At 40.2% G+C, this 14,618-nt stretch overlaps 3 protein-coding genes across 6 annotated transcripts in view; 1 reads left to right on the forward strand and 2 right to left on the reverse strand.

The window, feature by feature from the left end:
• Positions 1 to 10,421, reverse strand: part of Nca (neurocalcin homolog) — a 104,999-nt gene extending 94,578 nt beyond the window's left edge. Inside the window, exon 1 of the mRNA XM_067791591.1 lies at positions 10,282 to 10,421. The gene's annotated coding sequence lies outside the window, so the exon portion shown is untranslated. The remainder of the gene's footprint in view (positions 1 to 10,281) is intronic.
• LOC137253980 (neuronal calcium sensor 2) overlaps positions 1 to 10,422 on the reverse strand; it is a 79,527-nt gene extending 69,105 nt beyond the window's left edge. Inside the window, exon 1 of one of the 3 annotated variants that reach the window (XM_067791601.1) lies at positions 10,282 to 10,422. The gene's annotated coding sequence lies outside the window, so the exon portion shown is untranslated. The remainder of the gene's footprint in view (positions 1 to 10,281) is intronic. The other 2 variants (XM_067791596.1, XM_067791602.1) reach the window with 2 other exon arrangements.
• Positions 10,423 to 12,860: 2,438 nt separating this feature from the next.
• The window catches only part of Ptp69D (Protein tyrosine phosphatase 69D), a 42,404-nt gene continuing 40,646 nt past the window's right edge, over positions 12,861 to 14,618 (forward strand). For both annotated transcript variants that reach the window (XM_067791587.1, XM_067791588.1), the window contains exon 1: positions 12,861 to 13,145. In XM_067791587.1, the coding sequence (XP_067647688.1) occupies positions 13,013 to 13,145 (133 nt within the window). In that variant the 5' untranslated portion in view covers positions 12,861 to 13,012. The remainder of the gene's footprint in view (positions 13,146 to 14,618) is intronic.

A 14,618-nucleotide genomic window follows, 5' to 3' on the forward strand; every position in this document is an offset into this window, starting at 1 on the left:
AACCTCTTTGGGTTGTCCCAGTTTTGTTTCTACATGTTTCTGGAATTTAGTCCAGTTCGTTGACCTAGGGTTTCTAAAGGTTCCTCCCTTCTCTACCCTCTTTAGGGGGATGTTGAAGCTGATATACGCATGGTCGGAGAAGGATGGTCTATCAAGAACCATCCAATCATACCTTGATATATCACGCTCGGAGCTCAATGTAATATCCAGAACATTGCTGGATGTTGGACCAATGTATGTAGGGACATTTCCCCTGTTGGCTATCTGCAAATTGGTTTGCAGGATGTAACAAAACAGAGATTCGCCTCTCTCGTTCGTATCTGCTCTTCCCCACGCATTGTGGTGCGCATTTGCATCTGCGCCTATGACCAACCGCCCTTTGCGCCCTTCCTCCTGTACTAGCCTTTTGCACTCCATCGATGGGACCTCCGCAGCATGGGCCATGTAGCAGGACGCCAGGATAAATGCCTGCTTATTCTTTTGCTCAACGGTCACCGCTACGAGATCCTAAGTGGTGTAATTAGGCAGCATATATGAATGCAGCTGTTTCCTTATCATTAATACAGCTCGCACCCGTCCTTCCGTTTGCGCGTAGTAAACGCCAAACCCGCGCGCGCTAAGTCCAGAAACCTTTCCTCCCGATGAGAGCCACGGCTCCTGGATCAGCGCCACGTCAAACGAACCCCCCTCAAGGGTTAGGAGGAGTTCGCTCGACGCCACTTTACTGTGTTGGAGGTTTATCTGTATGACTCGCAGCGCCATTGGGCTGTTTGTCCCCCTCCAGCACCTTCGTCTTGGCGTCGTCGTTCTCCCCTTGCCCTTTTGGTTTAGAGTATTCGAAGCCCCCTTCAGCCTCTCGTGACTGTTGTGCAGGGTGTTCCTCTGTGCGAGTCACAGCACCATTTAGCGGTTGGTCCTCTTCTAGCACGTTCGTGGTGACGTCGGGGACCTCCACCTGTCTTTTTTCCCTTAGGCTTTTGAGGTCCTTTTCGACTTCGCCCACCTCTAGCGTGTTAGGGTTTTTATCCTCGGGACTTCTTTTCCTGAGTCGCATGTAAATTTTGCCAGTGCCAAAGGACATTTTACCAAGCTGCGTGTACAAAATATCCTCCGCCTGCTTGTTTATTTGGAAGATGTAGAACTGACCATCCTCGGTAGGCCGAGATACAGTAAGTACCTTCCAATCCTGTGTCGGTATGTTCGGATTCTGATTCTGCAGAAGTCGCAGTGTATCCTCCGACTTCATCACGCATGGTATCCATATCTTAACTTTTGGTACCGTGGGGATTTGCGCTTTATCCACCACCTCAAACCGCGCGTTGGTGCCTTGCCTTTGGAAGTTTGGAAACACCTCCTCCAGCCACTGCAAGCTCGCGATGTTGTCGCACGCTATCATCTTCACACCGTTATACCATCCCCCCGAATCAAAGGTTGGAAGGGGCTTACTTGGTTGTTCCCGCATCATCTTAAGCATTAAGCTAATAAGCTCCCTTTCCACAGATCTCCACCTTTCAGTAGTCATTTGTCCGAAAGGACTGCTACGATCAACCAGCGCCACAGTCAGTTACTGCTTTGCCACATCACTCATCTTCTCGGGAAAAGCAGGAGTCTTAGTGTTATCTCCCTTTGGCACCTCCGAGAAAGCCGGAGTCTTAGCGTTAACTCCCTTTAGCGCCTCCGAGAAAGCCGGGGTCTTAACGTTATCTCCCTTTGGCCTATCTCCTACTTCCTTAATTGGAACTTCCCTCTGACTCGCAGCTTTCGAGGTAGTTGCTACCTCGCTATTGGAGCCCATCTGTCTTACAGCTTTGGGCCTACTTGTCTTGTCTATGCGACTGCCCTGCCTCGCGGCTCTAGGACTGGGTCCTTTCTGCCTCTTGAAAGCAGACTTGTCGCCTTCCGCCGAACGTTGCCTCTTCATTCTGCCATTCGACGCTTCTTCCTCCTCGTACCGGTTGCAGAACCGAGGGTTTCTCGCAGCAAACCTTTTGAACTGCCTTCGACCTACTTCTACCGCTTCATGGGCCCATTCCAAGCGCTCGATCTCCACTTCTGTTGGGTCGACCACTGCTCCCAAGCGTTGAACAATTCTTAGTGCTGCGCGGTACTGCGAGAGAGCTCTTTTACTTCCTCTGCTCCGTACCCTTCTCCACTCTTCTACTCCGTTTTCATTTGTGTGCTTCTCCAACACGGAGTTTATTGAATCAGCACTACTCTCGCTCCCCGAGTCCGACGCATCGCTTAATTCGTATTTGTCGCCCTTGGATTGCGACTCAGTCCTCCTCTTTACATCGTCCTTATTACAATCAGTTAATGAGTCGTTCATCTTGGTCGTACGACCACCTGCCAGACAAGGCGGGCTCAGCGGTCTAGTATTATATACGGGGAAAGAACCGTCCGCCACAGCAGCGCCCCTTGCTGTGGTAAGGCCATTAATACTTCCCCAGGTGGCCCGGTATCGGGAAGGCTCCGTCGAATACAGCCGAATTTATCCCCTGGCTGCAAATCGTCCAATAGGCACGGTCCGCATAACACCCTGCATTAGGGGGTTGGCAGTTCTTGGTCACCGACATCCCGCCGCCCTCGTATGAGGCGAAACGGCGTAGATGTCAGTCCTAACCAGCTCCGCCTCATAGTCGGGCGCTATGGAGTTCGGCTAAGCCCTCACACCAACGACAAGGTGCCTACCCTAGTGAGGGCAATGAATCAGTTAGTTGAATTCGGTACAAGAATAACCGAAGCTTCCAGAACAAAAATTGCTTTTTAGTAACAATGATAAGATAGAAATAAAATATCTAGAAGAACAACGTATATCCGGCCATGAAACGATCTGTTTCAAACTGCCTGTGAAAGAAAAACACAAAATGAGAATATATGAAAATCGCCGGTGTTGGGATAGATATACAAAGATAATCTAATAACTCTCCTAAGAAATTACAATTTCGTGGAACATACCAGCTGTGATAGTGGACTTAGAGTACAAACCATTAATAATATTTTATGTGATGTAATGGAAACGCTAACGTATGACAAAAGAGTGCAAATAAAAATAATAAATAAATGGTATGATCATGAGCTTACAGAGCTTAACAAATTAAAGTATGAGCTTTCCAAGATAGCCAAGAGAACCAACGAATGGGATAATTATAATTATACTAAACGGGAATATAAAACACTGATCAAAATAAAATAGAAGCAATATATGGAAAATAAAATTATGGCAAATTGTAATAATCAAAAGAAAATGTAGAAATGTCATAAAGACGCGGTAAATTTAAACAACGAAACAACTCAAATAAGAGGGATTATTATAAATAACATACCAATTGAAGAAGATCAAGAAATCGCAAGTCGTTTAAACCAGTACTTCGTTGGAAGCATAAAAGAAATATGTAATACTATAGAAGCAATTATACCAGAAAATGCACCGGAAGATCTAAATAGAGAATTAATGAATCTTAAACCTATAAACGTTTAACAGATTATGCGCATAACAGCTACTTTGAAAAATAAATATGGAGGGAAAAAACTGATAACTGAAGGTGTATGGAAGGAGTATGAAGTATCTGGGTTTCATATATACATCCATAATTAATGAAAGCTTTAGAGACGGGATCTTTCCGTCATGTTGGAAAACTGCGACGGTTGTACCAGTTGAAAAAGTGAAAGGCACAGAAAAACCAGAAGAAATACGACATATTAATACGATGCCCAGCGATGAAAAAATAATAGAGAAAGTCGTCAAAGGCCAGCTTATCGAGTATTTAAACAAATATGAAATTATCATAAGTGAACAATCAGGTTTCAGATCCAAACACTCCTGTGAAGCCGCTCTATACCTGGTTGTAGCAGAATGGAAGGAAGGAATGTCAAACAGGTTAGTCAGGACAGTCGCAGTGTTCCTAGACCTAAAAAGGGCATTTGAGACTACTGACAGGGTAATACTGCTGAGGAAGCTACATAACATAGGAGTACGTAATAAAACCCTGGAGTGGTTTAAAAGCTACCTTACTGGAAGGAAGCAGAAAACCATAATTAGAAATCAAATTTCCCCTGAAATTTATACTGAGATAGGCCTACCACAAGGATCTGTACTTGCAGCATTACTATTCATCATATACATAAATGATATTAAAAACTGTCTGAGCCATTGCAAGATTAGGCTTTTTGCAGATGATGCACTATTGACTGTTAGCTGTGCATCGGAGAGAGAAGCTACGTCCAAGATGCAAGAGGACTTAGACGCAGTATATAAGTGGTTGTGTCACAACAGGCTTAAAATAAATATTGACAAAACAAAATTTATGATATTAAAGAGAAAATCTTCAGTAGAAGAAAATACGTCTCTGAAAATAGCAAATTGTACGATTCATAAAGTAAATGAAATGAAATACCTTGGAATAATAATTGATGAGAAACTAAAGTTTAATGAGCACCTCAAATATACAGAAGCTAAAATATCAAAAAAAATCGGATTGATGTTTCGAACCTGTAAACATGTGAGCAAATATTATAAAGTAATGGTATATAGATCCATTATAGAACCTCACTTCATATATTGCCCTACAAGGTGAAGCAAAATAAAGCAATGCGGTTTATCCTTAAGAAACGTTACGATACACCAATACATGAAATGCTTGAGGGCCTAAATTGGCTAAGTGTTAAACAAATCATCGTATACTATACTTTAAAGTTTACACATAACATTAAAATAGGAAATCAGCCGAAATATCTAAACGACCGACTGATATACAACAACGAGGTTCACGATTACCAAACAAGAAACAGAAACAACTTTCGCCTGCCGGCAGTACGATCGGAGTTCGACAAGAAAAATATATACTACGAAGGACTGAGAGAATACAACGATCTTCCAGTTGAAATAAAACAATGTCAAAACATCAATGAATTTGAGAAATTATTGTATAATTATTGCAAAGAACTACCTTTTAGATAATGATCTCATAGATATACAAATAAGTTAGGTCTACAAGACTGTATAAAATTAAATAAATAAAATAATTCTTTACATCGCACTCTTGATTTAATTTTTATAACTAACAATATTAGTTTTGTTATCTCGGAACCTGCGTCTTCAATTTCGCCACCAATCTTGCATCACCTGCCCTTAAAGCTTGAAATTCAGTTCTTTGAGTATTTCTGCATTCCTACATCAAATATGAAAACATCGTTCAATTTTCGAAGATGTGATTTTAATCGTTTAAATTCTGCTTTACGTGGAGTTGATTGGTATGTTATGCTTGGCGAAAGTGAAGTTGGAAAGTCTTTCAATGTATTTAAAAATGAAATTCATAAGATTTGCGAAAAAATCGTGCCGGTATATAAAAAGAAAATTTATAAATCTCTCTGGCACAATAGTGAGTTCAAACATCTAAAAAATTTGAGAAACAAGTTCTTTAAAAAATATAAGTTTACTAATCAGCGTCGATTTTATGATTTGTTTATTGTTTATAAGAAAACATTTAACAATCTTAATAAGTCTTTATATGCTAAATACGTCAGAAATTTTGAGGTAAACATCAAGAGCAATCCGAAGAACTTTTGGAATTACATAAACTCAATGAAGAGCGTATCTAGCATACCGAAATCAGTATGCTACAATAATATTATTGCCAACTCTGTTAATGAGGCTGCTAATCTCTTTGCTGACTTCTTCTCGGCAAACTTTATCACAGATAATGATTTAACTGTGGAAGATACAGATAACATACACAAGTTAATTAAGTCTCCCTCCGCTAATAATTTTGGGTCACTTACTCTCACTGAGGCAGATATACATAGTTGAGGGGATTATAAAACTTAAAAATTCCTCCAGAACTGATGTTGACAATCTTTCAGTTATTCTATTGAAAAATTGTCCTTCGCTAGTACGACCATTAATGATTATATTCAATAAATCATTGGCATCGGGTATTTTTATTGATGACTGGAAACAAGCATCCGTCACTCCTATTTTTAAGTCTGGCAGCAAAAGTAACTGTTCTAATTACAGACCTATTTCCAAATTGTCTACAACTTCGAAGCTTTTTAAATGTGTTGTCAATGACAAGCTTTACTTTAGTATTAAGCACCTGATTTGCGCCAATCAACATGGTTTTGTCCCGGCCAGATCCACATTAACGAACCTCGCTGTCTTTTCTGAGGATTGCTACGCGGCATTTAGGCGGGGTTTTCAGGTTGATACAATATACTTAGGTTTCTCCAAGGCATTCGATAAAATTGCTCATAAAATTTTAATTGCGAAATTAGCTTGTTATGGGTTCCACTCTACGTTCCTACAGTGGATTAAATCTTACCTGCACAACAGAAGTAATGTTATAAATATTGACGGTGTTTATTCGAAACCATTTTGGCCAACCTCTGGAGTGCCCCAGGGCAGTATTCTGGGCCCTTTACTATTTATCTTGTTCATTAATGACATTAGCTCTTGCCTCTCATCTACCAAATTTCTGCTTTATGCTAATGATCTCAAGATCTATTCTGAGATCAGTTGTAATAATGATGTCGTTGTTCATCAATCTGAGATTAATAAGCTTTATATCTGGTGTGTTAAGAACCGGCTTTTCCTTAATATAAGTAAGTGCCACACTGTGACGTATGGTAAACTGTTGAGGCCACTTACCTCCTATCATATTGCAGACACTTTTCTTCGAACGACTCTTAAAGTTAAAGGCTTGGGGGTATACTTCGACTCAAAGTTTAATTTTAACACTCACGTCAGTTTACAATTTCTAAGGCGCTTTCAATGCTTGCTTTTTTCAGACGCCATTCCGCAAACTTCTCTGACCCCTACACACTCAAAGTTTTATATACGTCCTTTGTGCGGTCCAAACTTGAGTATGCGGCTTTCATTTGGCGACCTTACCACGCAGTTCACATCAACCGCCTGGAGCGGGTTCAAAAAATCTTTATGCGCTTTGGGCTTACTTCATTACGATTCTCTGAACCGATCCCGTCCTATGAGTCTCGATGCCAACTAATATCCTTACTATCCCTAATCAATCGCAGAATTCTTTTGGCCTCGTTGTTCATTTTCGATCTTTTCACGGGCAAAATTGACTGCGCGTTGCCTCTATGCTTAAATACTCCCTGTAGAAACCTCCGCCACTTTGAAATCTTTTTCATAGGGCTGAGTAGAACTGTTTATAACTCAAAAGCGCCTATTAACAGAGCCCTATCAGAAATTAATTGCTTCTCAAGTGTTTTGGATATTGTTTTCTCCGACTCAAAATACTCTTTTCAACTTAAACTAAAAAATTACTTAATCTGTAATAATATAAATTCTTTTTGCTAGTGTTTTCCATAGCTTAATGTAAGCTGGTTTCTGTAATTTAGTCATAAGTGTCTGTACTAAACATTTGTTACTAGACTAAATAAATAAATAAATAAATTGCTCTAAGAAGTCCATGTGCATGTTGAACCAACGTATGAAAGAACACTACCTCTGTTGGCTACTTATAACTTTGCAGTATATAAAAACAATCTACTCACCTACATCCTTTATATAGCACTCTCCCCACTCACTGTGGTGCGCATTTGCAACCGAACCTAAGACCACCCGGTCTTTGCGCCCTGCTTTTTCCAACGGCCTTTTGCGCTTCCCGCATTATCAGTCAGTAAAAGTGCCTGTTCCTTCTCTCTCAAGGACCACAACCACAATACGGCACCTGAGAACTCAGCCGTGTGAAGCAAAAAAACACAAGCAGGTCTTTGGTGAACTCCACAAACAGGCGTCGGAGCTTTATGCCGGGAATTGCCCGGTGAATCCAGTACTCGGGGAACAGTACCCAAAACTTGCGGAAGAGGAACGCATACTCCCCAGGGAAACGCGAGTCCCTCTGGCTCAACTCCGTTCTGGATACTGTAACAGGTTAAACTCTTACATATCCAGAATCAACCCCGACATACAAAATGTATACCCCGCATGTGTCCCCACATGACACCAACCATCTCTTTAATTGTAATGTGGAACCAACACCTCTAACGCACCTTTCATTATGGTCCACCCCTGTCGAAACAGCAAGTTTCCTTGGACTCCCGTTAGAGGATATTGATGACAATTTGTGATCGGTCGCAACTATTAGGTGGGGCGAAACATTGCTACAACAACAACGAGGCCCTAAGTACGATAAACGACAGCGCGGTTAGCCCTCCAGAAGAAAACCATGGGTCCTACTTTAGGCTGCTTAAGACTTCTGTTTGTCTATAGAATACATCTTCTTGGGGACGTATACGTCCGCCTCTGGTCGCCTTTGTTTAAGGCTTTAGAGGTCCGGTGCACTTCGCCTGCTTCTAGTGTTATATGGTTGTAGTTAAAGGACTTCTACCTCAGAAGCGCAGATAAATATTGGTCGCGCCCTTGAGACATTTTTCCGAAGTTTGCTTGCCTCCTTTATTGGCAAGATGTATTGCTGGGCCTCCTCCGTTGGCCAAGATACGAAGTACCTTCAAATCCCGTGTCGGTATGTTATGATTATGGCACAGCAAAATGAGCTACGCATCCTCCGTCTTAACCACCCTCGGGATCGATTACTTGGCCTTTAGGCTCTGTCAACCACCTTAAACCGTGCGTTCGTGCTCTGCGTGTGGAGGTCAGGAACAACACCCTATAGTAATCTCAAAGTGCGGTATTGGTGTATGCCATCATTTTTACCCCATTGTCGCCACCGCCGAATCAAGAGATGGAAGCGCTCCAATCGGAATTTGCTTTAATAGCACGAAGCTAAGAATCTCCGTTTTTACAATCTTCATTACCCAAAGAGACTGACACCTTCAATTAGGGCTACACTGCTCTTCCGGTCGGTTTTATTGACCAAGGCTCTCAAGGGCGAAACAAATCTTAATGCTGCCCAGTACTGTGAGGGTACTATCCTACTCTCTCTACTTCATACCCTTCTCCACTATTCGGCTATGCTCGTACTTGCCTCGACGAGCTTATTGATTTGTTTTTGTTGTTGTTGTAGCGATAAGGTTGCTCCCAAAGGCTTTGGGGAGTGTTATCGATGTGATGGTCCTTTGCCGGACAAAGATCCGGGACGCACCGGTAACACAGCACCATTAAGGTGCGAAGCCGACCATCTCGGGAACGATTTATATGGCCACATTAAACCTTCCGGCCATCCCTCCCTCCCCACCCCCAAGTTCCATCAGGAGTTTGGAGTCGCCAGGGCCTCGTCTGTTAGTAAAACAGAATTCGCCGCGGATAGGTGAGGTTGGCAATTGGGTTTGGAGAAGCTATATATTGCAGTGGAAACCTGAGGGGTTGCGCTACGCAGCCCCTTGAATTTATTTATATTTATTTGGCATACCTATCGCGGGTATATTCTGCCCCCTAACCCGCTGGGGTTGTTGTTGTTTTTGTAGCGATAAGGTTGCTCCCCGAAGGCTTTGGGGAGTGTTATCGATGTGATGGTCCTTTACCGGACATATAACCCACTGGGGTCTTATTGACTTGTTGTTCCGATCACTGTCGAGCTGATTTATCGTTAATAGCGATACCAACTTCACTGGTTTGCAACTTTATTCTTTATATCTTCGTTAGCTTTTTAGTTATCCATCTGGGTCGTGATCGCATCACGTCCCCCAAAAGAGCATGGTGAGCGGTTATTATTAAATATGGAGAATAGATCTGGGCTATACCTATGTACCTATTTGTTTAATTATCTTTGAACATTTTTTTTTATTTCTCTTCATCCCATAAAATAAATACATATAAAGCCTCATCCACCTCATCCCCACACTCCATCCACATAAACGTTCAATTTTTTACAGTAAATTGGTACACCTTTTGGAATCTAAAGCAACGCCCTATTTGTATAGAAACAATAAAAATAATATTGATAATGTGATCAACTGATATCTTCCTCTTTATGGTAATACATAAACATTAAATATTGGCGAGCAATTGTCATTAGCGCACACGACTCCACGTATACGAGAATAAATCTATATACGTTCATACATACTGTATGCATACATAAGCTTATATGCAAACAACCCTTTTTGCAATGTTGTTGGTAGTAACATTATTTAGTACGCGCTGCCGCTCTACAGTTATGATGGCGCCACTTCTGCCCAATGCAGCCTCTCCTTTTCGTATCATTAGTAAATAAATATGTTATCATAAATACATATTCATATATGGCATAATATTGTGAATTCTAGCATTTTTTAGTGCTTTTTCAACATTATTTTTCTTTTTTGTTTTCTTGCTTCTTACTTAAATTTTGGCCAATCGCATTTGGTGTCCACCACACTTACCAATTATGTAGTTAATTAACGCTATAAGTTCGCGTTACTTGCGTTGATGATGTTGATGATCGTTGTATATTTTTTCTGCTTTAACATTGTGCATTATTAAAACACAGTAGAATTTATACACACTCGCACAAAACTATCTATTGAAAAATCAATAACATACATATTTTTAACACACTTTTTAATTATAACAAATACTTTGTCAATAGATATCTATTTAATTATATACGAGTATGTAATTTCACAGTGTATGTTATGTATACATAATTTTTTCGAAAACAAATTAATGCAATAAAATACAAAGTTTTCAAATATTTATAAGATTATTGGGTTTTGTTTGCAAAAAAAAAGCGATAAAGTGGAGCACACCAGGTGATACACAATAATTATGTTGGAACGGGGCGAAAATTGATAATCCACAAATATCTATTGAAACGTAACGGGGTGCCAGAAATATTAGAACAGTACTATCAAATGTAGGGTGAAGCTTGTGCAAATATTTTTAAAACAATTTTTTTAAACATTACGAATCGTTACAAAAAAGTGTATTATTCCATGCATCCTAATAACAGTAGGCGCTTTTAGCGCAAAGAACTTTAGTTGAAACTTGCAAACAAGTTTGCATCTGTTGAGTAATTTAAAATTTGTGCAATATCCTATATAATTTTATATAGAAAATGTATCGCATTTGTGGTTTATGGCACGATTTAAATTGCCAATTAATGGTAACTTATCCATAACCAGATAAAACAGCTGATACAACCAACCTTAAGGAAATATATGTAATCGATTAATGGTGCCATACCATAACGCTAAAGCCATAACCATATCATAGCCAACAAATTTGTTTTTGGTTTCTCGCCATATCCATAACCTAAAAATATTTGTGTTGGTGAATTTAATAACTTTTTGTAGATTTTATTCATTGTTTTGGATACATTATGACTAAAGGGCTAATTAATGGTGACTTAAAACCATAAAGATATATCCAGATAAAACAGCTGATGGAACCTACTTTATGGAAATCAATGTAATCGAAGAATAGTACCACACCATAACGCTAACGCCATAACCAAATCATAGCCAACCAATTGGTTTTTTTTCTCGCTATCCATAAATAAAATATTTGAGTTGGTGAATTTAATAACTTTTTGTAGATTTTACTCATTGTTTTGGATACGTTATGACTAAGAGACTTATTTTTTGTGGAATGTGTTTGCAATTTTTTTTGTGTTTTCTCATTTTTATGAAATTTTCACGATTTTTAGGTTAAGGCACCATTAATCGATCACATTGGAGATGGATATGGTTATGGGTATGGTTACGACTATGGCGTTAGGGTTAAGGAAGTTTAATTGGCCCTTAAATGACTAAAGATGCTAGTTATTAGCTGTGCTTTTTTTTTACATCTATAGACGTTTACGCTTAACCTTATATGGACTGCTAAGCGACAAACTTTAAATACACCTCTGAAATTGCTGGTTATAAAATTAGTACTACTAAATTTCAATACGCATTATAAACAGATGTAACTGAAATATGTGTCTATGTTTCACCTCAACCCTAATGCTATGTTTCACCTCTAAAAATGGTTTGTATTTACTATTCATCGCAACCGATTCGGCTATATGTTATACACAGCCATAAAACTGAGGTTTGTGTCTCCGCTTTTCGGTACACCCTGTGCTGTAGCTAGTTATTTAACCACTGCCGCTAGATGGGTCTCTTAACAATTATCTAAGCGGGGATAAGCGTTTTTTTTTATACGCGTAAACGTAAACGTATACGTGTGTAAAAAAACACGGCTATTATACTTTTATGACTCCATTTTGTTTTCTTTTTTTCACAGGTGTTCTGCGCAACAATCGGACGAATCCCACCCTCGGTTTTACAGAGATCCGTGGTCATTTTCGGTTTCTCAACAATATATTTTGATATACGCAAAACTTTGGTAATTCTTTACTTTCAACTGATGAAACTCGTTAAAAAATATCAGAAGGTGTCCAAAGACGCAATGTAAACGAAAACTCACCGACTTGCAACGCCCGTACGTACGTAGCCCGGAACGTAGAAATCAAAACATTTTTTTTTTCCGTAAGAACGTGTCAGCTGATCGCTCTCTAAACAAAGTTGCCTAGTAAACTTTTGTGCGCTAATTTTTACCGTTTGCAGTTTTATGCAAAAACACCTAATTAAAGTTTGAAAAATTGTGAAAATAATTCGAAGTAATAATATAAGAGTGCAGATTATAAATATGTAATCTATTTATATTTATTTAATATTAATTCCAGCCTTTTACAACATCAAAAATTAAATTGAAAAAAGTTGATGTTTCCATTAGCATGCATGCAAATGGTCAATGGCAACAGTGCTTATCTGTAAACAATACACACACAAATATGTTATGTACATGTACACACACGCACACACTGATTCCTACGGGCTTGAAGGTTCGGTCAAACGTGTTTCGACCGACAAACGTCCGTACGTACGGCACACGTTGGTGGGTAATTGCCGCTTTAGAATTAACACTTAATATACCTTTCTCAATGTCACCCTGCATTTCAAATGTGTCATGCATTTCAAAAAGCAAATGCTCGCAATTTTATTATTACTTAATAAAGAAGATTAGGTGCGCTTATTTATATTAATTTTCCTTTCAACCATTTTCAAAGTTTGTTTCTCTGGATATTTAAATTTATATATTTTGGGTGTGCAAAATTACTAAGATATTATGCCACCCCCAAGACCGAGGGGAGTGGGATATAATACAGGAGTCACAACATCAAGGCCCAGCCCGAATACACCGATGTCTGAGAGACAGCAAATGGCATTGCTAATTCAGATGACGGCGAACTCGACGACAGGTATTAATAATTTATTATAGAAAACATAAAAACGAATGCGCAATTGAACCGACCTAAAATTGAACGGTAATTCAATACGGTTGTTTAAAAATATCCGGAGGGGTGGTGCTAGGCTGTGGGATTGATTTGTTCATGTCAAATATTTGTGTTTTTTGCAAATATTAGTTTAATTGGTTATTTTAAACTACAGCATGACACTCTTAATACACTTCCAAAAATATCGTAATAGGTGTCAACAGACGCGCTTCGGATCTAGTATCGCGTTTCCGAAAACGGAAGTAAAAATCATTCAAAAATGATGTTGTTGTAGCAATGTTTCGCCCCACCTAATAGCTGCGACCGATCACAAATTGTCATCAATATCCTCTAAGGGGAGTCCAAGGAAACCTGCTGTTTCGACAGGGGTGGACCATAATGAAAGGGGTATTAGAGGCGTTGGTTCCACCTTACAATTAAAGAGATGGTTGGTGTCATGTGGGGACACATTGCAAGGGGGGCATACATTTTGTATGTCGGGGTTGATTCTGGATATGTAAGAGTTTAACCTGTTACAATATCCAGAACGAATTTGAGCCAGAGTGACTCGCGTTTCCCTGGGGAGTGTGCGTTCCTCTTCCGCAAGTTTTGGGTACTGTTCCCCGAGTACTGGATTCACCTGACCATTCCCGGCATAAAGGTCCGACGCCTGTTTTTGGAGTTCACCATGGACCTGCTTGTGTTTTTTTGCTTCATACGGCGGATTTCTCAGGTGCCGTGTTTCCTCAAAATGCTTACGGAGATGACTCCTTAAGTCCCTATGCGTTGCTGGCTCATCAAACAGATGTCTGTTGGGATGCCCAGGTTTCTGGGTATTCAACAGGAACTGTTTGGTGGGCATCTCATCTCTCCCTGATGGGGAGTATTCTCGCCTCATTATGTTGATGGTGTTCTGGGGACATAAGAAGACAGCCCGTGGCGGTTCTGAGCGCAGTATTTTGGCAAGCCTGTAACATCTTCCAGTGGGTAGTTTTTGGGCTTGGCGAACATATAGGGGACACGTAGCACGCAAACGGTTGGCCAAATGCTTTGTATGTGGTATTGAGTGTTTCTTTGTCTTTTCCCCAAGTACTGCCAGCAAGGGATTTGAGGATTTTATTACGGCTCTGGATTTTCGGAACAATTGCGGCTGCGTGCTCACCAAATTGTAGATCCTGATCAAACGTCACACCCAAGTTTTTGGGGTGTAGGACAGTCGGTAGCGTAGTGCCATCGACGTGGATGTTCAAAATGGTCGACATTCGGGACGTCCAATTTGTAAATAGGGTGGCGGATGATTTAGTCGGTGATAACCCCAGCGGGTTAGGGGATCAGAATATACCCGCGGCAGGTATGCCTGTCGTAAGAGGCGACTAAAATACCAGATTCAAGGGGCTGTGTAGCGCAACCCTTCAGGTTGCCAGCGCAATATATAGCTTCTCCAAATCCAATTGTCCA

Source organism: Eurosta solidaginis, chromosome 5 (genome assembly GCF_040869045.1).
Source record: "Eurosta solidaginis isolate ZX-2024a chromosome 5, ASM4086904v1, whole genome shotgun sequence".
NCBI lineage: Eukaryota > Metazoa > Arthropoda > Insecta > Diptera > Tephritidae > Eurosta > Eurosta solidaginis.